The following is a 23,895-nucleotide window of genomic DNA, read 5'->3' on the forward strand; positions in this document are numbered from 1 at the left end:
ACTACCTAACACCAACAGCTAACTAAGAAAAAAAATATTTACATACATGAAATTTGGGCAGAAAAGCTAGCAGAAGCCAGGGACACTGGAGGGTTTGGTCTCAAACCACGAGCAGTACAAAGGAACTGGAGAGTCTGTGTCTCCCCTGATACCCTCGCTTCGGAGCATAAGGAAGGCAGAGGGTGCAGACACAGACCATGGACATTGTTACAGAAAAACATCTTCTGGCTTCAAGCACATGGTGTGCATGTACATCCACAGTGAATGCCCATAGGGACCAGCATTAAAAGAAGAACTTCAATCACTGCAATATCATTAAGGATGAAACAAATTAAATCATATGACAAAACCAACACTTTTTGAGTTAAATGCCCATTTTATTTTATTTGGTCTATATTTCATAATTTTTATACATTCTTTCAATCCTTACAATATATTCAGCCACATGCCACAATTTCCAACTCTTCCTTAAATACTCTATAAAAATCTCAATGTGTATTTGCATACGGTAGCTAAATTAAGTAAGTTTTGATATATATATTTTAAGTTTCCATTGGCATAGAGCACCTCCTCCAGTGGAATTGCCTGTGGGAGGTGATGGGGTTGAATGACTAGAAAACTCTGCAAGAATCCCTTTGAATTATTTTCATAGCATCATTATGCAGAATGTGGGATGAGAATGGCACCACATAGGCAGCTGATCCCTTCCCCTAAACACATATAAACGCAGGAAGAGAGGAATCCGCTCCCCTAATTCCAGCTAAATTGTGTGGTCCACTGTATTTTTTTTGTTTGCCGCTTGCCATACTGAACAGAATAAAATCAGGAAAATTAACAGGATATATTATTTCAACAAATAATCTCAATTGTATCAAAATTCCTCTATGTTTGAAATTAATTGTATCTTTTCCTTCTCCCTTTCAGTACGGCACACCTCCAAGCCTTTAAAGACACTGCAGGATATGTAACAAACATCCCCAAAACCATATTGGTGTTGTCCCTATTACATATGCTGACAGCAACAGACAACCGAGTAGGTAACCTGGATTTAATTTTAATGCTGGTCCAGGACAGTTCAGTTTAGAATTTTCAAAATATTGAACAATCTTAGAACCAACCAAATTATAGCATAGGATAATTCAGTCATGATTGGCCAGTTTCATACTATACGAATAGAGAGTAAGATTTTTACTGCTCTAAACCGCATATTAATTTATTTAAATGTTAAAAACAGCAAAGGATATACTTGGAAAAGATATACTCTCTCAACTGTTGATGTATAACCAACCTCTAACTATTGTGGGTTAGGTGGAAACTTTCCCTGGGGTAGGTTATGCAGAAACTGTTCATGGCAAGATCTGGAGCCAACTATTGTCAGAAGCAGGATACTGCTCTAGACAGACTACTGAACTAATCCAGTATGGAAATTTCTGCGGGCTGGTCTACAATTGGGAACTTACATCAGCATAGCTACATCTCTCAGGAGTGTAAATAATACACACACCTGAGAGATGTAGCTATGCTGACCTAACCCCTGGTGCAGACAATGTTAGGACAACAGAAAGTGTCTCAGGGAAATGGATTATCTACACTTGAACCACTATAGCTGTGCTGCTGTAGCAGTTTAAGTGTAACCATACCCTAATGCCCCTAACCATCCGTTAGAGATATTAAATATCTGATGGATTGTAACAGACATTTACAATAAATACATTCCCAATTATCTGGAATATATTTTTCTATTGGCATTTACATCAATATCTTCTTTGGAAAAAAAAACAGTTCTTAATTCTATTTAACTAGAAAGAAATCCTAGTTTGCTTGGGCGTTTTTATACACTGGTTTATTCATTACACTGACGTAGACCAGGAAGGATTTTAACAGACAGGATCCAACCCATAAGCCTTCCTTAATAAATAAGAAGGTGATAAAGATCTAGATTACCTTGGAAATATCCTCTCCAATTCTTCCCGGTGCGGTATGTGTGGAATTGTAGGGTTGTCAAAATTCAGAAGACTGAGGAACACAGATCCTGCATGAGCACGAAATCTATCTATTTTTTCTGCCGATTGCTGGGCCACGCAGCACATAATCTGTTTACAGCTACAAATTAGGAGACAAAAAAATAATTCAATCCATCACATCACAATATATAAATAAATGTATATACTTTAAACAGAAATTGCTTAAAGAAATGGTTAAAAATAATTTCTTGCACTCACTCAATTGTGGAATGGAATTGCCATTTTACTCTAATTCACTTTTTATAGTGAACATTTAGATCAGGGGTAGGCAACCTATGGCACGTGTGCCGAAGGTGGCACGCGAGCTGATTTCAGTGGCACTCACGCTGCCCGGGGCCTGGCCACTGGTCCAGGGGGTTCTGCATTTTAATTTAATTTTAAATGAAGCTTCTTAAAAATTTAAAAAACCTTATTTACTTTACATAAAACAACAGTTTAATTATATATTATAGATTTACAGAAAGAGAACTTCTAAAAACATCAAAATGTATTACCGGCACGCGAAACCTTAAATTAGAGTGAATACATGAAGACTCGGCACACCACTTCTGAAAGGTTGCCGACCCTTGATTTAGATGATGCATGAATTACCTACTGTGGTACAGAATCTTTAAGAACAGCCACAAGTTAATTTGTAAAACACCTCCAGAGCCACACAACTAGATCAGGGGTGGGCAAACTTTTTGGCCTGAGGGTCGCATCAGGTTTCATAAATTGTATAGAGGGCCGGTTAGGGGAGGGGGCCTCCTGCCCCATCCAACCCCCCATGTTCTCTGACAGCCCCCCCCCCCCCCAGAACCCCTGCCCCATCCATACACATCCTTCTCCCTGTCCCCTGCCCGCCCCTGGACCCCTGCCACCCCATCCAACCCCTCCTCTCATTCCTGACAGCCTCCGCAGGATCCCTACTCCATCCAACCACCCCTTCTCCCCGTCCCCTGACTGCCCCCTACTGCCCCATCCAACCCCACCCTCTTTCTTGACTGCCCCCCAGGACCCCTGCCCCCATTCAACCCCCTGTTCTCCCCCCAACTGCCCCGACCCCATCCATACTCCCACCCCCGACCACCACCCCAAACTCCCCTGCCATCTATCCAACACCCCTCTCGCTCAGTGCCCCCTTACCATACTGCCTGGAGCACCAGTAGCTTGCAGCACTACAGCCACACCGCCTGGCTTGGAACTGGGCCATGCCACCACCACCACGCAGCACAGAGCACCAGGTCAGGCCGGGCTCTGCAGCTTCGCTGCCCCAGGAGCTCACAGCCACGCTGCCCAGAGCACTGTGCCAGCAGCAGAGCAAGCAAAGTGAGGCTGCGGGGAGGGGCTGTGGTTAGCATCTCAGGCCAGGAGCTTGGGGCCCAGGCAGAACAGTCCTGCAGGCCACCATAGTTTGCCCACCTCTGAACTAGACAATAGTAATATTAATACCTTGCACTCATGTAGCACCTTCCATCCAGAAAGATACCAAGATGATTTTTATGGACTGGATGTTGGATACAGATCACCAATGAAATTCAGCCACCATTAAGGTCAGAATGTAGGAAAAACCCTGATACAACTGTGTTTCATTGAGTAATTACTTCACTTTCTTAACGTGTCTGTCCAACCCCAGCTGTTTTTCTCCCCCAATTCATGTATCTAGATTGTAAGTCCTTCAGGAAAAAGAACTCTCCCTTCTATGAGGCTCCACCATACCTTTGGGCATGGCACAAATTACAATAATAGTAAATGAGAGAGACAAGATGGGTGACAGTAATATCCTTAATTTGGCCGGCTTCTGTTGGTGGAAGAGAGAAGCTTTCAAGCTTTACAGAGCTCTTCTTCAGGTCTGGAAAAAGTAACCAGTATGTTACAGCTAAATACAAGATGAGCTAGCTTGTTAAGCACAAGTGATTAAAACATGTTGCAGGAGACCACTTCAAATAAAGTGGGCAATTGACACCACTGCACTCATAGGACAAAGGAGGGTTAGTCGGTTACAAATTGCTGTAATGAGCCACAGAACCTGATACCATAACGAATGTGGAGAATTAGAAGAATTATTCCACAAAGATACCACCACCACCCTCAACTATTAGATCTCTACCAACAATCATAAGAATAAAGAATAATCTCACTGGACACCCCTTCTGGACAAAACTACACAGCTGATCATTATATCAATTGCTTAGGGGAAAAAATAGACTGAAGTCCTTAACAGAACATCACATCCATCACAATCTCTCCACTGCTGATGGGACAGCTATACAGTCCCTGAAATCCAGACACCCGATAGTGATCAAACACCACACAAAGGGGGGAACCCATTGTAGTCTTCAATTATGACGACATCAATGAGGTCAAACGACAACTGTCAGACACCATCTACTATAAAAAACTCAGACCACCTCATACCTCAATTCACCCACTAATGTAAGGATATTATCAAATCCTTCCCAAAACTTCAAAAGAAACTCTACAACCTCATCCCTGATAAACCCAACCCAAAGACCTTCTACATGCTTCCCAAGATATACAAACAAGAGAACCCAGGCAAACCTATCATGTCTGTCCATGGCACTCTTCTTGAATTAATATCAAGACTCTCAGAAACCATCCTGAAACCACTCAGCACACAAAGGGCCAATTTACTCCAGGACACAACTTACTATCTCCAGAAACTCCACAACATTTACCATCTCCAGCAGAACACCATCCTTGCTACCATGGATGTCCCCTCCCTATATATCAGCATCCCGCACCCTGACAGCCTTGTCTCAAATATCTACAAGGCAATGGACAACACTCATATATCCAAACCAAAGACATCGCCACACACTTCCATTTCATCCTCATCTACAACAATTTTACATTTAACAACAAATACTTTGTCCAAACTACGGGAACAGCCATGGCTACACTAGGGTGGCTCTCCAACATGCCAACCTCTTCATGGGCCACCTCGAAGAAGAATTTCTGGAAAAAAAAACACACAAAAACAATGATATGCCTGAGATACATTGAAGATATTTCCATTTTCTGGGCAAGTGACCTAAACTCCCTCATAGATTTCCACCACAACTTCAACCACCACTGACCCATCCATCAAATTCTCTCTAGAACACTCACATACCACCACTGACTTCCTGGCTGCCACTATCAGTGTCAACAGTGGAACCCTACAGATAGCTATATACTAGAAACCCATGGATCACTACACTTACCTCCACAGATCAAGTAACAACCTGACACACCAAAAAATCTGTTATCTACAGCCAGGCACTCAGATGTCACAGAATATGCTTCTAGGAAAAAGCTGGGATATACACTTAACACTCTTAAAACTACTTTCACCATACAAGGACACTCCACCAGAGAAGTAGATTGCATCATGGAATGGGCCACCCAAATGCCCTGAGAGAACGTGCTTCAGTATGGGCGGGGGGGGGAGGAGGGAAGGATGACAACACCCAACCAACTGCACAACCCTAGTTGTCCCGTACCATCTCACACTGGAAGCCATACGCAGTATCAACAAAAAATTAAAGCCCATACTTGATATGGACCACATCCTGAAAGAAATCTTTCATGAACCACCTCTGTTAGCTTTCAAACAACCCCCCAACCTCACTAAGCTCAGCAGCAGCAGCAAGCTCCCCACAGACCAAGACACACTACTCAAAGCAGCACCACACCCTACCAGAACAAGAGATGCTAAATGTGTGGACATTTCTCCGCTGCTAGATTAATCAATATCCCCCACAAGACCTTTCAAGATCCATGGGTCCTATTAATGCTTATCACAACATGTGGCACAACTCGTCCCGGGCATCAAATGCCCCAACAACTACTATGTGCATGAAAGCAGACAACCACTGCACTCTCAAATGAACTCACAAAGAAAAATGATAAAAGACAAAAACACCCAGACAATCCCTTCAAAAGACAAGCCTCGGAACATAAGTGAATCACTCTGTCAAACACAACAAATCATGACCTCAAAAAAGAAACTGACTGCAGAGGTATTAATTGCTCACTTCATTTTAAATAGTCTCATGCCACATGTTAACTCCTTATGTTTAACAATCTGTCCCACTCTGTATTTATCTGTGACATTCTGGTTACCTTTTCCAGACCTGAAGAAGGGCTGTGTGAAGCTTGAAAACTCGTCTCCTCCACCAACAGAAGTTGGTCCACCTTGTCTCTCCCATATCCTAGGATCAACATGGCTACACCACCACTGCAAATAGTAGTAGTAAATATAACTAGAATTACTCACATTATAGTTTAATCAGGACACCTGGGCTAACACACCTATTTTAGCAAATATGACAAGAGTTTGTCATCTTCTGTCAACCCATCAGGTTTACTGTTTTAAGTCTCATCTAAAATTTAACTTCTGGGACAACGAACTATTGCATAGAATCAGGTTGAGGCATATGATGAGTACCGTCTTGAAGAGTTCACTTTCTACAGCACCAAGAATTTTCTTTACATGTCTCTCAATGAATGAATGAATGGAAGAAAACAGTGCACATATTTAGCTGACTGGTTTATCCACTCTATTCTGTAGATTCATATTGATTTCTAAAGTTCTTACGTAGGTTCTGCTGCAGGTGAACCTACATCAGCTCTAATGTCTGAATTCTGTGGGTTATTGAGACTACTACACAAAATAAATCAAAATATGGAGAAATTGTGTTTCTGGTTTGTATTTCCTTTTTCATTATATTAAAAAAGAAGAATTAAGGCAATACGAAATCAGCTGTGCTCCCTGTCAAATTCTAGGACCCTGGTTAGAGATGCAATGCTCTTCTAACAACCTTTTACCAAGTTAGGTTCCAAGATCCTACACAGATATGCACATCTGCTCTTTTGGCTCATCCCAGCGTCAGACCAGGTGAGTTTTATTGCCACCAAACTGGAAACATAAAAGGGTAAGAAAGTCTCTCTGAGGAGAAGAGAACTGGGGATAGGAACAGAGAGGTTCTGTAAGGAAGTATTCGGGGACCAGTCTTCCTGAGGCCATGCCTCCTTCCCCAAGGCCCTGCCTCCCGCTCACTAAATTCCCCCTCTCTTAAGTGGCTTACTCTCCCCCACCCTCACTCACTTTCACTGGGCTGAGGCATGGGGTTGAGGTGCAGGAGCAGGTGAGGGCTCTAACTGGGGATGCAGGCTCCGGGGTGGGGCCAAAAATGAGGGGTTCAGGGTGCGGGAGGGGACTCTGGGCTGGGGTACGGAGTTGGGGTGCAGGAGGGAGTGAGGGCTCTGGCTGGGGATGCGGGCTCTGGAGATGAGAGGTTCAGGATGTGGGAGGGGCTGCGGGTTTGGGGTGGCTCAGGGATGGGGGTTGGGGCTTCAGGCACGGGCTTACCTCCGGAGGCTCCCAGTCAGTGGCGCAGCAGGGAGGCTAAGGCAGGCTTCCTGCCTGTTCTGGCACTGCGGACCACGCTGTGCCCCAGAAGCAGCCAGCAGCAGGTCTGACTCCTAAACGGGGGCAAGCCAGGAAGCTCCATGCACTGCTCTCACCCACAAGCACTGCCCCCACAGCTCCCAATGGGAGAGTGGAGCTGGTGCTTGGTGGTGGGGGCAGAGCACAGAGCCCCATGCGCCACCCCCCCACCTAGGAGCCAGACCTGCTGGCCACCTCCGGGGTGCAGCATGGAGCCAGGACAGGTAGGGACTAGCCTGCCTTAGCTCTGCAGCACCGTCAACTGGACTTTTAGCAGCTCAGTCAGCAGTGCTGACTGGAGCCACCAGAGTCCCATTTCAACCGGATGTTCCAGTTGAAAACCAGACACCTGGTCATCCTATCTGTGAAGCTGAATACATACATTTTTGTGAAAAACTTTGTAATACTTGGTAAGAGGTATTACATATAGTATGCAAGCAATATTATACACATGGTCACATCCTCCCTTGTAGAGACTGGAAGTTACTAAACATGAACTCTCAGAACAACTTACAAAAAGTACAAACTACTTACATGTTAGCATCCAGCAACTCTGGCTCATTTTGTACCAACAAAAGTGTCACCTCCATTAAACTTGTCATAGCAGCTTCTCGTACCCTGTGGAAATGAAGTACAACAATTTTAAAATAAACGCACAGATACAATTCATCTAATTAAACAGATATGTTTTCAAAAAGTTCAAGCATGGGTGCTGAAAGTAGGCACCTAAATAAATTGTATGATATTCAAAATGGCTGAGAACCCCTCAATTCAAAAAGAAGAGGCTCGCCCATTGACTTCTGCCAAAATATGGATTAAAATACCTAGCTTTAGGCACCCAATGTCGAAAACTGTGGCCATTTATAATGTTTAGTTTTAGATCAGTAAGCTTCATACATCTTTACGTCACTTCTATGAGTAGCACTTAATTGTCTTAAGCTATTTGCAAGTATCTGACATACACACATGCCTAGGTATTGTGGAATATTTATAGCTAAAACCTTTCCCCCCCTTCAGAAGGAAGGGGGGAAAGTGTTTTAAACTTGATTATTAATTGTTTAGAATCTTTCTTAAATCAAGGAAATGTAAAGTGATTTTTGAAGCATTACTTCCTTTTGTTATCTTTTTGTGCTGGTTGTCTTGACGGTGTATGTTTTATTGAAATCCTGGCTAATAGGCAAAGGGAAGTGAGCCTCTGTGATTCTATTTATCATGCAAGTATTTAAAGATTTAACTGGGGGTTTGTATATCAGTACTAAAATATAGTATACAGGCTGCACTATCATTTACTGTGTATTATACATCCCTAATATCCAGTGTAACCTTCATGGAAATTAGTGAGTATATAGGCCTAGTAAAATGTTTTGAACCGAAATATTTTGGCTGTTTCAATTCACCATCTTCCTGCAAACAGACTAACAGGCACATTCTCATTTCAAAACATAGGACTATCATTTGTATTTAAAGGAATCAAAGAAGTGTCATGTTCATGTAAAGTTCTAAGTTTAATCTTCTCAACCAGAAAAAAAATTCTACAATTCAAAACATATTAACTGCATATGAGCAGAGTTCTTTAGTTTTGTGGCTTAATTAGAAATACCAGAAAATAATTTTTAACAAATTATTATGTATAGTAACACTACACAGTGCTTGTTTTATCTTAAGTATATTGAATATGCTGTAAAAAAGTTCTCCGCCTTCGTAATGATTAAATATGATCATTTCAATATAAAGGCTACAAGGTGAATAAGGTAACAATTTTAAAGAATGAAATGTCACCACCTCTAAAAGTCACATCATTTTATAAACTCACAGGTATTGAAAGTTAACTTCTTTCCAACATATGGGAAATACAGGGGTAAATCCTCAGCTGGTATAAATTTTAAAAGCTCTCAAGGACCACCTGCCCCGTCAAATTTGCCACATCAACCCTCCTGGCAGCATCTTCCCTTCTCAATACAAAATTCATCATAATTCCTCAAACTTTATGAGAATTGCACCTGTATATTGTGAAGACAACATAGTCTTGTGGTTCTGTAGAATTTCCAAGGGCAATACAAGGTGATTGTGTATGAAGTCTAAAAATGGGTGATCCACTTATAAAGCGTTAGTAAGAAAGTTATTCTACAAAGGGTATATCTACACTACCCGTCAGATCGGCAGGCAGCAATAGATCCAGCGGGGGTCAATTTATCGCGTCTAGTCTAGCTGAAGTTGCGTAACTTATATCGATTCCCCCCAGTGTAGACCAGGCCTTAGAAAACAAATGATGAAATTCAATATAACAGCTTGAAAATCTTTCATTGTGGGGTATTTTCTCTTGTTCATACAGTAACTTGCTATTAGATATTCATTATTAACATCTGTAGACAGACTGGACAAGTCCCAGCAAACAATCTGTCATATGGAATGTTAAGTTTTCATATGAAAAGTAAAGTTGATTAACTTTCCCACAAATCCTTCAAAGAAAAAACCACATACTAAAGAAAACGTCTCTTTCATGCAGAAATTGAGATTTTTTCCCTACAGTTCTTCCAGCTAAATCTATTTGTTTGAAAAAAAACTAAACTAGAAATATTCACACTTTAGGGGCCAGTTTTTCAAAAGTACACAGCTTTCAACAGTCTCCACTGAGAACTGCTTTCTTTAGTTACATGTTATTGTTGATTTTGGCTGGCATTATCAAAGGAGCTTTATGCAAGGTTAGCACCCAAATCTCACTTGAATTTCAATGACAGCTATATCCCTTAGGGTCCTTTGAAAATCCCAGGCTCTACTGAAGATTTTATTTTTAATTAAAGGCAAAAGTAGAGGGAGGAATGAGAAAGTTAATCAGGGTGAATCTACATGGGTTAATTGATCAGAATAGCTACTGCAGAATACGCTACTCCACACGGACACACTTATCCCAGAATAAGAGGCTGCACACACAAGGAGCTTTTCTGCAATAGCTATTCCAGTAATTGCCCCATGTAGACACGCCCAAGGAAGCAGGAGGGAAAAGGGACAGGCCCAGGTTATCACTAACCTAAGTATGATTACCAGTCAGGGATTTGTAATATCACAGCAGTGGTGAGTCTTCAGGAGGTGTAGGAAGGAGGATTCTTGTTTGTTTCCAGTTGCTGTATCATATTTAATGCAGCACAAATCATCATCAAATAATTCCCTAATATTAATTTTTCCCCATAAGCAATTAATGTAGTTGCCACACAGATGTTATGTGATTATGAATGAGAAATAAACTGGTTCACAAGACAATCACTATGATGAGGTGTTCCATTCTGGGTGTGAAAACCCATGTCCTAAACTTATGGCATTGAATTAAAATTGCAATGTTTGGTAAAATTCCTATTAAAATGTCTGTGCAGCTGCATTTACTACTGAATGTACTTGAAATGGCTTCTGAAAATTTCAGCACATTAGGAGGCATGTCATAAATACTTTTGCCATAAGGCTAGCATAATCAACAGCTGAATGGTAGATGCTGACAAAGGGAGGATTGTGGATGAGAAAATTATTTACTCTTAAACCTTCAGAAAAGAAACATTAGCAAATACATATTTCTGGGATCACACTCTCCTCATGTAAGAGGCAGAAAGTGGAGAGAGTTCTAAAGGCAGCTATTCATGCCATACCCTCAGGAGGTGTTACATTTCACCTCTGTGAGAAAGTGTAATAACCATGAGCATACAGCAGAATCAGAGTTATAACACCAGAGGTAGGAACTGACCAGTCAACCACACACCTTATTTGGAACCAGAAGTACACAATCAGGCAGCAGGAGAGATGGGGGGGGGGGGAAGGCAAATACAGTATAGTACTGTGTTAAACTACTAAAAAAAATGACAAAGCCACATTTTTCTTCTTTATAGTAAAGTTTCAAAGCTATATTAACTCAGTGTTCAGTTGCAAACTTTTGAAAGAACGATAACATTTTGTTCAGAGTTACGAACAACCTCCATTCTCGAGGTGTCCATAATTCTGAGGTTCTACTGTATGTTAGTTCCCTTTCTGCTCAAAAGATTCAAATATGCATCACCACTTTTGCCAGGAAGGTAGATGGGAGTGTGTAGACCTGTTATTACTCCAAAGCTCCAGGGATGGTCACTATAGTAAAATGAACCACAGCCACAAGGAAAAACTATCAAATGCAGGTTATCAGTCACTGGTAGGCAAGCATAGTTTTCTAACTATGGCACAGCAATATCACAACTAAAATATTTACAGTCCTTACCATATATAGGACAGCCTTACAAATGTCTACTTGCCCCTTTAATTTTTTTTTTTTTTAAGATGGTCACAAGTTATTTTCTTTCCCCTCCTTTCCATCCTCGTAAGGCGCACATACTGTGCCTGTAGTGGTAAGCTTTCACAACAGTTTGGAAGGTGAATACAGGAGATAGGAGAACTGGGCACTCTCACCTCAGAACATGTATTGACAAACACAAGGAAACAAAACTGAATTTCAACAAGAAGGAGATTACTAAGCATTGTGACAGAGCATCTTGTAGAATTAGAACTGTCAATTAACAATGAAGCGTACTGGCTCCATATTATCATGGCTCTCAAGGAAATATTCTGTCTAAAATTCTGCTTGTAGTTTAGGCTACATGATTTATTCTTCATTTTTTGACCTAAACAGAGGTGTAGTGTTATTGGACACTATTAAATAATTGCTGCAGGTTCATCCCAGAGAAGGCTAGATCTCAGCAGCAAATTATATGATCCCTGTACACTGCTTGTATATGGCAGGGGAAGGAGGAAAAGAAAGTGGGTTTGTTCTTGTTTTAAACTGTACAGTGATCTGCTGGGATGAAAAGCACTATCATAATATATAATCTTACAAATAAAATGTGATTGTCATTCTCCATATCTAGATTATGTAGTTAGTTACAGGCTGTGCTACCATTCATGATGGCAATTACATATTTAGCTTAAGGCATCTGCCTTTGGGTTCAATCTAATACATTTAAGGTTCTTAAGGATGAATTTGATTTTTATTAAATCACAACAGATTCTTGGCTGCTTGACAAAGTATGGGAGACAGACGAATGTTTATTTAGATAGCGTAGTACTGTAGGTTGCAAAGTATGGATGAGCAAAAAGATAGTTTGAAATGTTTAAACTACTTTCCCCTCATTCCTAATCATTGCCAATACAAATTTACATCATTTTGGTATATTTTTTAAAAGCATGCTTAACATGCATTCTACATACTCCATGTTTTTGCAACTGTAGAATTTGCAAATGAAACACCAGACTGGAGCAACAAGTCTGCTTTTTTATTTCAGATTTCTGCACAGGGTTGGATTAGAACTCTCGGTACCTGGGTAGGGCTCAGGTTTAACAGTCACAACATTCCCCCTAGAGCCACTCAGGTCCTGTAATCATCTCTTGCTGCTTTATTTGGGTGCATCCTCAACACACTGTATATAGGGTCTTGCCACCCAAATCCACTAAATGAACAGGGAGATTTAGAGTGAGTTAACTCTGTGTATATGTATCAGAAGGGTAGCCATGTTAGTCTGGATCTGTAAAAGCAGCCCCTGCCCCTGGAAATTTCCACTACATGCATCTGACGAAGTGGGTATTCACCCACGAAAGCTCATGCTCCAAAACGCCCGTTAGTCTATAAGGTGCCACAGGACTCTTGTGTATATGGAATGTATCCATAACTGAATAAACTGAAAATTGCCAACATACAGAGAAATATCCTACTTGGAACGGAATACTGTGGAAATATCATGAACAGTCCCTAATAGGAGTGAGCAACTTACAATATTTCATAACAACCTACTCCAGCTGACCTATCTCCCCAGCTAGAAGTGCAGGTTAGCTTTCCCCAGAACCTTTTAAAGGTGGGGATAATAGAAGGTGATTCCCAAAAGACACTCAGAACCAGAACGACATTAAATTTCAAATCTGAATAACAACAAAGAAACAGAACTCTGCAGACAGCTTGTCAGACCTCTGAGGATAGTGCTTAGCACTTACCTGTCTACAGAATTCGGTTGTTTTAGTTATATTTAGGTAGACAGTAGTGATGCCTTGATGCAATAGCTGAAAAGATGGCTTAAGAACTGACATGTATATCTGAACTCCAGCAGACAATTACATTAGCAATCTTGATTTAGATATACATAATTTGAAAGTATAATAAAGAATCCATATAAGCCAAAATAATTCTATGTGTAGTAGAAAGACCCACAGTGAAAATACAACTCGCTGCATATAGCATTAACCTTCTTAAAAAATACCTCTAATTCAATATAAGCCAGAAGACTCTTCCATAAATGTATCACACTATTTCAGACATGTATAAAACTTTACTAACACCACAAAGAAACCTATTAATAAAAACTGTTACTTAAACAGAAAGGAAATAAGCTTTTATGACAGACAAGCAGTAGAAGTTTTCTTCTCCCCTCTTTTAAAATTGCAGCTAGCAAATGTTTACACAATACTGAACAACATGTGTACTGAGTTCAGAAAGTGGCTGGCACTGTTGGGCTAAAGGTCAGCAGAAGCCAACCACATCACAGACGTCAGTCTTCAATAACTCAATCATCAGTGTTGTTGCAGAAATCCAAGGACCAGTCTTGGGGGAGCCACTAGCCCACTCAGTCAGAAGTAAGGCTTTCAAACAACCTTTGAAGTTCGTTTTTGTTTTTCAGAAGGTATATAAAATGCAAAAATGCAAAAGAAAAAAAGCATTTCAGAACTATGATGTCCTGTTTTATAGCTGACCCACGTTTAAAAAAAAGGAACAGGCTGAATTGCAGCATTTTGTGTTATTTTAGCTCAAGTTGTTGGGGTAGTGGCTCTGTATTTGAAAGAAAGCATAGTAAAAATCTTAAATGAATCAAAATTGTACCATAGAATCTCTATAAAATTCCATGCATGAATAATAAAAGTTTAGCAGCAAGAATATACTATCGATCACCTGACCAAGTCGGTGACATGATTGTGAAATGCTCTGGGAGATTAGAAAGGCTACAAAAACAGAAAAACCAGTAATAAGGGGGGATTTCAGCTATCCCCAAATTGACTGGGAATACGTCACCTCAGGAAGGGATGCAGTGATAAAATGTCTAGACACCATAAATGACTGCTTCTTGGAGCACCTAGTCCTGGAACCCACAAGAGAAGACACAATTCTTGATTTAGTCCTATATGGCACACAGGATTTGATCCAAGAGACGAGTATAGCTGAACCTCTCAGTAATAGTGACTATAATGTAATTAAAGTTAACATTCTTGGGGGGGGGGGAAATACCAAAGAAACCCACTACAGTAGCACTTAACTTCAAAAAGGGAAACTACACAAAAAGTGAAGAAACTAGTTAAACAGAAATTAAAAGGAACAGTCACAAAATTGAAATGCCTGCAAAGCTGCACAGAAACGATTTATAAACACCATAATAGATGCTCAAAATAAATGTATACTCCAAATAAAAAATTATAGTAAGAGGACCAATAAAATGCCACTATGGCTAAACAACAGAGTAAAAGAGGCAGTTATAGGCAAAAAAAGCATCCTTTAAAAATTAGAAGTCAAATCCCACAAAGGAAAATAGAAAGACGCATAAACTCTGGCAATTCAAGTGTAAAAGTACAATTAGGCAGGACAAAAAAAAGAATTTGAAGAGCAACTTGCAAAAGGCAAAAACTAATAGTAAAATTTATTTTAAGTCCATCAGAAGCAAGGAGACTGCCAAACTACCAGTGGGCCGCTAGACGACCGAGGTGCTAAAGGAGCACTCAAGGAAGACAAGGCCATTGCGGAGAAGCTAAATGAATTCTTTGCATTGGTCTTCACTGAAGAGGATATGAGGAAGGTTCCCACACTTGGCCACTCTTTTTAGGTGACAAATCTGAGGAACTGTCCCAGCTTGAGGTTTCAACAGCAAAGGATATGGAACAAATTGATAAATTTAACATTAACAAGTCACCAGGACCAGATGTTATTCACCCAAGGTTTCTGAAAGCACTCAAATATGAAACTGAAGAACTATGAACTGTAGTAAGTAACCTATCACTTAAATCAGCCTCTGTACCGGATGACTGGAGGATAGCTAAATAATGCCAAAATTTTAAAAAGGCTCCAGCAGTGATCTTAGGAGTTACTGACTATTAAGCCTAACTTCAGTAGCAGGTAAATTGGCTGACACTATGGGTAGATCTACACTACCCGCCAGATCGGCAGGCAGCGATCCATCCAACGGGGGTCAATTTATCATATCTAGCCAAGACGCAATAAATTGATCCCTGAGCACTCTCCCATCAACTCCTGTACGCCACCATCACGAGAGGCACAGGCGAAGTCGATGGGGAAGCGTTAGCAGTCAACTCACCGCAGTGAAGACACCACGGTAAATCGATCTAAGTACAGCAATTTCAACTACGTTATTCACGTAGCTGAAGTTGCATAACTTAGATTGACCGCCTCCCAGTGTAAACCAGGCCTAAAATAATCGGACACATAAATGAACACAATTTGTTAGGGAAGAATCAACATTGCTTTTGTAAAGAGAACTCATGCTTCACCAATCTATTAGAATTCTTTGAGAGGGATCAACAAACATGTGGACATGGGTGATCCAGTGGATATAGTGCATTTGAACGTTCAAGAAGCCTTGGACAATGTCTTTCATCAAAGGCTTGTAAGCAAACTAAGCAGTCAGGGGATAAGAAGGAAGGTCCTCTCATGAATCAGTAACTACTTAAAAGACAGGAAGCAAAGGGTAGGAATATTTTCAGAATGGAGAGAGGTCCCGCAATGATCTGCACTAATCAACATATTCATAAATAAACTGGAAAAGGGGGTAAACAGGAAACAGCAAAGTATGCAGGTGATACACATTACTCAAGATAGTTAAGTACAAAGCTGGGTGACAGGGCAACAAAATGGCAGATGAAACTCAATGTTGATAAATACAAAGTAATGCACATTGGAAAACATAATTCCAACTATACGTACAAAATGAGGGGTCTAAATTATCTGTTACCATTCAAGAAAGATCTTGGAGTCATTGTGGATAGTCCTCTGAAAACATTCACTCAATGTGCAGTGACAGTCAACAGTATGTTAGGAATAATTAGGAAAGGGATAGATAATAAGACAGAAAATACCATATTGCCACTATATAAATCCATAGTATGCCCCACTTTGAATACTGCATGCAATTCTGGTCACTCCATCAAAAAGATGTATGAGTTGGAAAAGGAACAGAGAAGGGCAACAAAAATGATTGGAGTATGGGACAGCTTCCATATAGGAGAGAATAAAAAGACTGGGACCATTCAGCTTGGAAAAAGAGTCAACTAAGAGAGGATTTGATAGAGGTCAATAAAATCATGAATGAAGTGAATAGGGAAGTGTCATTTACCCCTTCCCATAAGAAAGGCTAAGATTTAGTCATGGGTATTTTTAGTAAAAGTCACGGACAACAAACAAAAAGTCACTGCCCATGATCCATCCATGACTTGTACTATAAATACCACTGACTAAATCTTAGCTGCTCCTAGGCTGCCACTGCAGAGCCCCCAGAATGCCCCTACTCTGGTGGTGGGAGTTAAGTGCCTTCGGCCGCAGCTGGGACCACTGCTCTGGCCACTTCTGGGGCAGTCCCAGGACCACTGCTGCTGCAACGGTCCCCAAGGCCACCTCTGGGCCCACCCCAGCAGCGGCTGGTGCGGCTGGCCTCGGGGACCACCCCAGCAGCTGGCCACTGCAGCTGCGGAAGTCACGGAATGTGCGACTTCCACGACCTCCATGACAGACTCGCAGCCTTACTCATGAGGAACATGCACACTTACAGTGGAATCCATCCTGACACATATTCAAAGAAACTAAGCTAAAGGGACATGTCCGCCTGCAAGCAGAAACAGTCATGTAAATTTGCACTGGTTGATACTATTTTTTCCCCAATTCAGAGGACAGCTGTTTAATTCCTGAAGAATTAATATTATTTTGGGTCATGCACACTTAGGCCTAGCAAAATGACTTGTTTGTTTCTTTATTGGGTATCTATCCCTTAAGGTTCACATTTTATGTTTTTTCCACCAATACTTTTCTGGATTTCACAATATGAAGGAGAACAACATGCCGTCCCTCCCCTTTTTATTGCCCATAGCACTCAAGGAGCACAGGGATCTCCAACCAGTGAGTGATTTCATATCCCAAATTCTATGTAATTTAGTGTCTAAGTTCAAGTTCAATTAAGGAGAAAGCTTCTTACAATATCTTTGGCTTTTGTCAATTTAAAAGAAAGACTTTCTGTCCCATCTCACTGAGGGAATAGCACAGAATCTTCTCTTTTCTCTAATGTAAATATATGTATCGAATAATTTCTCACTATCTTGTTACTCTGTACATATTAGGATTTGAAGACTAAAGCACACAATCAACACAAAACTTTGATTAGTATACATTTAAAGTTATTATTTTTAGACGCAAAAGCTGAAGCCATTGAAACCCTAAAGTCAGTGTAGCCAAAGACTACTATACCTTTAAGAAATATACTATTTAATTTTTTTTTTAATGGGTGTGTTAAACTCAATAATGAAAGAGGGGCACCTAATGAATTATACAATGGCTCCATCTGCTGGTCAGTTGGCCACATATGAAGCTGTGATAGGAAGAGTTCCTATTCAGCTACTCTTTTAGTCAGAGGCATGACTAAGGCCTGGTCTATGCCAGGGCGGGGGGGGGGGGGGGGCTTGGAGTTTGATCTAAGATATGCAACTTCAGCTATGAGAATAGCGTAGCTGAAGTCGACGTATCTTAGATCAAATTAAAATTACTTGCTTCACATCCTCGCGGCACGGGACCGACGGCCGTGGCTCCCCCCGTCGACTTTGCTTCCGCCTCTTGCACTGCAAGTTCAGCAGTCAATGGGAGAGCAATCGAGGATCAATTTATCGCGTCTACGCTACACGTGATAAATCGATCCCTGATAGATCGATCGCTGTCTGCCAATCAGATGTACCCTAAGAGCATATATGATATTTTAAAGTAACTATAAGCAGAAAGTGAACACTGGATAGATGTCATGACTTTAATTGTTCCTGCATCTGATGATAACACCCTCACAAGTGACTCTAATTTACCTTGATGCTTTATTTCATTACCTGGAAACAGGATGGCATATGCCAGAGAAGGGCCCAGTGTGGGGTTAGTTTTTTTCCTGAGGCAAAGGAGAAATAATTACTGCCCCCTTTTTCTACACAATATTTATTTCTAGCCTTACTTGAATCTCCATATGTCTGGCTATCCAACTTTTCCCTTCGTAGCTTTTGGAAAACTCAGTGGCTCCTAATTACAGACTTAAAGTAGACCACATCAGTGGTAACAAGTACCAATAGAAAGAAATTTCATTTCTTTGTCTCAAAATATATGATGCCTTACCATGCTCCAACATCTCCTCGGCTGTCTGTGGTATAGTCACTCATACCATTAAGTAACATTGTATAGATCTGAATAACATTATCTTTGCAGACAAATTCATCCTGTGGTCCATTTCTCTTCACACCAACTGTCTGACAAACTCTGTAACAGAGAAATACAGAAGAAATTCTAAAGAAAAAGGACAAAATCATGCCAGATTTTGTTTTGTTTACACTTCAGTATTTTGGGCATACAAACTTCCTTGCCATATACATTCAGAAAATGTCTAAAAATACCCATCACAGAAAGACAAAGACAGCATCCAGCATGATCCTCTGTGTGTGGCTGTTGCATTCTGATTTTATCGTTTCTGATTCAACACTGAAATAGTTACATAAACAATATATTTGGAGGACTTAAAGTGACATGCCATCAAGGCTTGTAGGTCTAAACAAACTAAGGACTTGTCCACACATATGGTGCTGCAGTGGTGCAACTGTGCTGATGTAGTGCTTTAGTGAAGATGCTACTACACCGAAGGGAAAGCTTCTCCAGTTGGCATACTTAATCCACCTCTGCAAGAGGCTGTAGCTATGTTGATGGTAGAAGCTCTCCCACCGACAAAGTGCTGTCTACACTGGGTGTTAGGTTGGTATAACTGTAGCTCTTAGGGGTATGGATTTTTCACACCCCTGAGTGACATAGTTACACCAATGTAAGTTTGTAGTGTAAATCTGGCCTAACAGATTGTTTTTTTATTTGTAGGATAAATGCAAAAAGAAGCCAGATTATTTTACATCTCATCATCCTATTTACTATAATGGATCAAACAGGTAGAGCAGAGGACCAATGTCATGTCTGTACACATGATCACAAAGAAATCCAAGGCCATGTATTTGATATTAATAGCTAACTTGGTTTTTATATGCATTGCACACCTAATTTATGCCGAGGAAAGATGTAATAGAGTTATCTGAATCACACCAAAAGGTTAAGAACATATAATATATGTGAACGATACTTTTAAAATTGGTAACATTTTGGACTCATCAACCTTGAAAATATCCCTTGAAAGAAAGAAAATGCAGGATATTTGTATTATTTGGGGCTTCATATGTTATTGAAAGTAAAATGAAGAAACTCAAATTAATTCTGGTTTCTAGTAACCCAGGTTCATACCACTGAGCTGACTAACTTCCAGTTCATCAGAAGGGAGAAGTTCTCAACATACAATAGACATGCATTTGGCTGATTAAGAAACAATGCTGACAACTTCCAAAAGTAGTTCCATGCAGTGCTCCTCAGTCTGAAGAAAAGGATGACGTGCGGCATCAAGGATGGATTTAAGTGAGACAAATAGTGGGGATCCATATGACCCCATCAAGAATGTATAACCACCCCTCTAGGAGTGAATTTAACCCAACACCGCCAGGTTAGAATAGAAAATGACATGAACACTGAAAATCTTACATACAGTGATTTAAAGTCAGATAAAATAAAGCTGACAAAACATACTTTGCAGTTGCTTTCAGGCCATCTCTTCTTGATTCTGCAAAGCTCACATCTTTGTGGGAAATGCAGATAACTTTTTTCAAACCTTCTAAAACCTGAAAAAAGACAAACACATACTTACGACATGCTCACGATGGACTCTAGATTTAAAAACACTGGAGAATTAAGTTAACCATATAACAAGTGCTGCACAAGCAATAGGCAGTGCAAGCTTCTACATGCTGCCCCCTCAATACACTTTACCTCCCACATGGACAGACAACTTCTTTGGGCAAAGGGTAAAGCGCTTCATTTCCATTTTTTTTTAAATTTCCAGAAATTTATCAGTGTTTATTACAAAAATTAAAATTTGCATGAAAATCAGTGCAAAAGATTAACTTCAGTTTTCTAGGTAAATATTGGAGTTAATATTGTAGGATGGTAGGACGGGAGAGGAAAAAACAACAAGCAGAGAAAAATAAGGGTTTGTGAAACCATTATATCTAATCCCCATTACAAAACAAAGTATCTTTTTAAAACCATTTACTGTTGGTGACAAAAAATATTACTTTAACAGAACCCCTATCCTCAAGTCATCATCTAGTCTGTGACAGAGTTGGGATGCAGGAGTGGGCGCAAGGAGAGAGCAGGGGAAAATGGGCAGAGGAAGAACAGGAGGTTGGGAGCCATGACAGAGAAAGGAACGAATGAACAGGAAGTAATCCTGCCACTGACACCCAACGTTGCACCTGCAGATCCAAGTCACACATCTCTCTGGGAGGTGCCACGTCCCCCAGGCTGAGCTGAAGGTGAAGCTACTCACAGAGGCTATTCACAGAGAAAAGTACTGATGGAGTGCAGCAGATTGGGAGGGAAAGGATGCAACAGGCTGGGATGTGCCCAACATTCACTGGGATCTATGGGCAGGGGTAAGGGATGCCCAGTACTCACCATGATGTAGTAGTTGAAGAAGCCTTCCACTTCCTGAAGGCCTGTCACTGTAGCGGTAAGACAGTCTTGGCTGCCAGGACCCAGCTCCCTGCCCATCTCTCTCTCCCAACTGCAGAATGGCAGTCATCAACCAGTAGCTACCCTACTCTGCACAGGTGTACTGTGCCATTTAGAGGGGACCCTGCAAGTGGGGAACAAGCCACCATCTCTCCTTCCAGAGCAAGACGCTGAGTCCAGGGAGTTCCAGCACATCCAAAAATCAGAAGGGTGAAGGGGAGGAGAGGAGAGAGAAATCAGTAAAAACTGAAAAGATAGTTACCTTTTCCGTAACTGGTGCTCTTCAAGATGTGCTGCTTGGTAAAACGTGTGAACAGAGGACCATGTTGCGGCCCTACAGATGTCCTGTATAGGGACATGTGCCAGGAAGGCTGCCAAAGACAGCTGCACCCTCAAGTGGGCTCTGACCATCAGCAGTGGTGGAACCCCCACCAGGTTGTAACAGGTCCTTATGCATGAGTTAATCCAATTTGAAATCTTTTGCGAGGACACCGAGTGATCTTTCATCCTATCAGCTGTAGCAATGAAGGGCTGAGTTGATTTTCGGAAAGGCTTGGTACATTCTCAGTAGAAAGCCAAAGCCCTCAAGACATCCAAAACGTGAAGATGCCTCTCCTCACTGGTCTTGTACAGTTTGGGACAGAACACCGGGAGGAAGATGTCCTGGTTCATATGGAAGGTGGAGACCACCCTTGGCATTTCCTGTTCTGTCTGGCAGCAAACAGGTCCACTCAGGGAGTTCCCCACCTTTGGAAGATCATGCAGGCTACCTCTGGATGGAATGACTACTGGTAGTGAGAGGAGAAGTCCCTGCTGAGCTGGTTTGCCAGCGTATTCTTGACATCGGAATGGTGACAAGCTTCCAAGTAGATTTTGTTGCTGATGCAGAAGTCCTATAGACAAAGTGTCTCTTGACAGAGTCGACGAGCGTGCTCTGTTGATGTAGAACATCGAGGCTGTGCTGTCCGTCAGTACTCATACCACCTTGCCTGACAGGTGGGGCAGGAAGACACCGCACGCCAGCCGGCCTGCTCACAGCTCTTTGATGTTTACGTGCAACTTCGCCTCCTTCAAGGACCACATCACCTGTGTCAAGAGGTCACTGAGATGCGCACCCCAGCTAAGGTCCGAGTTGTCCGACACCAACTGGATCAAGTGAGGGGGGCTGTCGAACAGAACCCCCTCCAGAATTGTCCTGCAGTCGGTCCACCATTGCAGTGAGGTAAGTATCACCTGGGGAATGGTAACGACCTTGTCCGTGGGGATCTCTGGACTGGAAATAGAGCGTCCCCAGCCACTGTTGCAGGGACCATAGAGTCTGGCATGGCAGATCATGTAAGTGCACGCTGCCATATGACTCTGGAGGTGCAGACAGACCCTAGCTGTAGTCAGAGGAAACACAGAGACTTCCATGATGAGGTTCAGCAACAGGTGGAACCTTTCCAGCGGCTGGAACATCCTGGCGTAGGTCACGTCGAGGACTGCTCCAATGAACTCTATCCTCTGCACCGGCACAAACATTGACGTTTCGTCATTTACCAGTAGGCCCAGAGAGCGGCACGTGGCCTGAAGCACCGCAACATCCCTTTGGATTTGAGACTTGGAGTTGCCCTTGACGAGACAGTCGTTGATGTACGGGGTAGATCTGAATACCCCAGCACCTGAGGTAAGCCGCCACCACCGACATGCACTTGGTAAACAGTCTCAGTGCTGTCTGCAGGCTGAACGGGAGGACCGTAAACTGGTAGTGGTGGGGTCCCAACATAAACCAGAGGAAGCGTCTGTATCCTTGAAAGATCGCTATGTGGAATTATGCGTCCTTCAAGTCAAAGGCTGCATATCAGTCTCCCGGATCCAGGGAAGGAATAATAGAAGCCAGGGAAACCATGCAGAACTTTAACTTCTTTAGGTATTGTTGAGGTCTATGGTCTAGGGTGGGCCGTACCCCGCCCTTAGCCTTCGGGATTAAAAAGTACCGTGAACAGAACCCCTTGTTCCTGTACTTGAGAGGAACTTCTTCCACCACACCCAGCTGTAGTGACCCCTTTACCCAGGGCCAGCGCTACCATTTAGGAAGCCTAGGCAATCGCCTAGGGCGCCAGGATTATTCGGGAGGCGCCATTTTGCCGGGGGGGGGAGGGCGGCAGGCGGCTCCGGTTGACCTGCCGCAGGCATGCCTGCGGGCGGACAGTCGGCTGCTCACGCGGCTCCGGTGGAACTGCCGCAGTCATGCCTGCGGGCAGACAGTCGGCTGCTCACGCAGCTCCGGTAGACCACCTGCAGGCATGCCTGCGGCAGCTCCACCAGAGCCGCAGGATCAGCGCGGGGGGTGCCAAAATGGCTGTGCGCCTAGGGCGCAAGAAACCCTAGCGCCGGTCCTGCCTTTACCTTCTGCATGAGGAGACTCTCGTGAGAGGGGTCCCTAAAGAGGGATGGGGAAGGCAGGTGGGAAGCGGGGGGTAGAAAGGAACTGGAGGGTATAACCCCATTCCACTGTGCTGAGGACCAAGCAATCCAAGATTATAGCCATCCAGGCAGGGAGGAAGAGG

The 23,895-nt window shown here is 42.1% G+C and overlaps 1 protein-coding gene across 9 annotated transcripts in view; it reads right to left on the reverse strand.

Moving 5' to 3' along the window:
- The window catches only part of TBCD (tubulin folding cofactor D), a 228,936-nt gene that overhangs the window by 39,797 nt on the left and 165,244 nt on the right, over positions 1–23,895 (reverse strand). For all 9 annotated transcript variants that reach the window (XM_030534204.1, XM_030534199.1, XM_030534201.1 and 6 more), the window contains 4 exons: positions 20,363–20,454; positions 18,869–19,009; positions 7,993–8,076; positions 1,945–2,103 (listed from right to left, as the gene is read on the reverse strand). In XM_030534204.1, coding sequence (XP_030390064.1) covers positions 1,945–2,103; positions 7,993–8,076; positions 18,869–19,009; positions 20,363–20,454 — 476 coding nt within the window. The remainder of the gene's footprint in view (positions 1–1,944; positions 2,104–7,992; positions 8,077–18,868; positions 19,010–20,362; positions 20,455–23,895) is intronic.

This window comes from Gopherus evgoodei, chromosome 15, assembly GCF_007399415.2.
Source record: "Gopherus evgoodei ecotype Sinaloan lineage chromosome 15, rGopEvg1_v1.p, whole genome shotgun sequence".
Classification (NCBI taxonomy): Eukaryota; Metazoa; Chordata; order Testudines; family Testudinidae; genus Gopherus; species Gopherus evgoodei.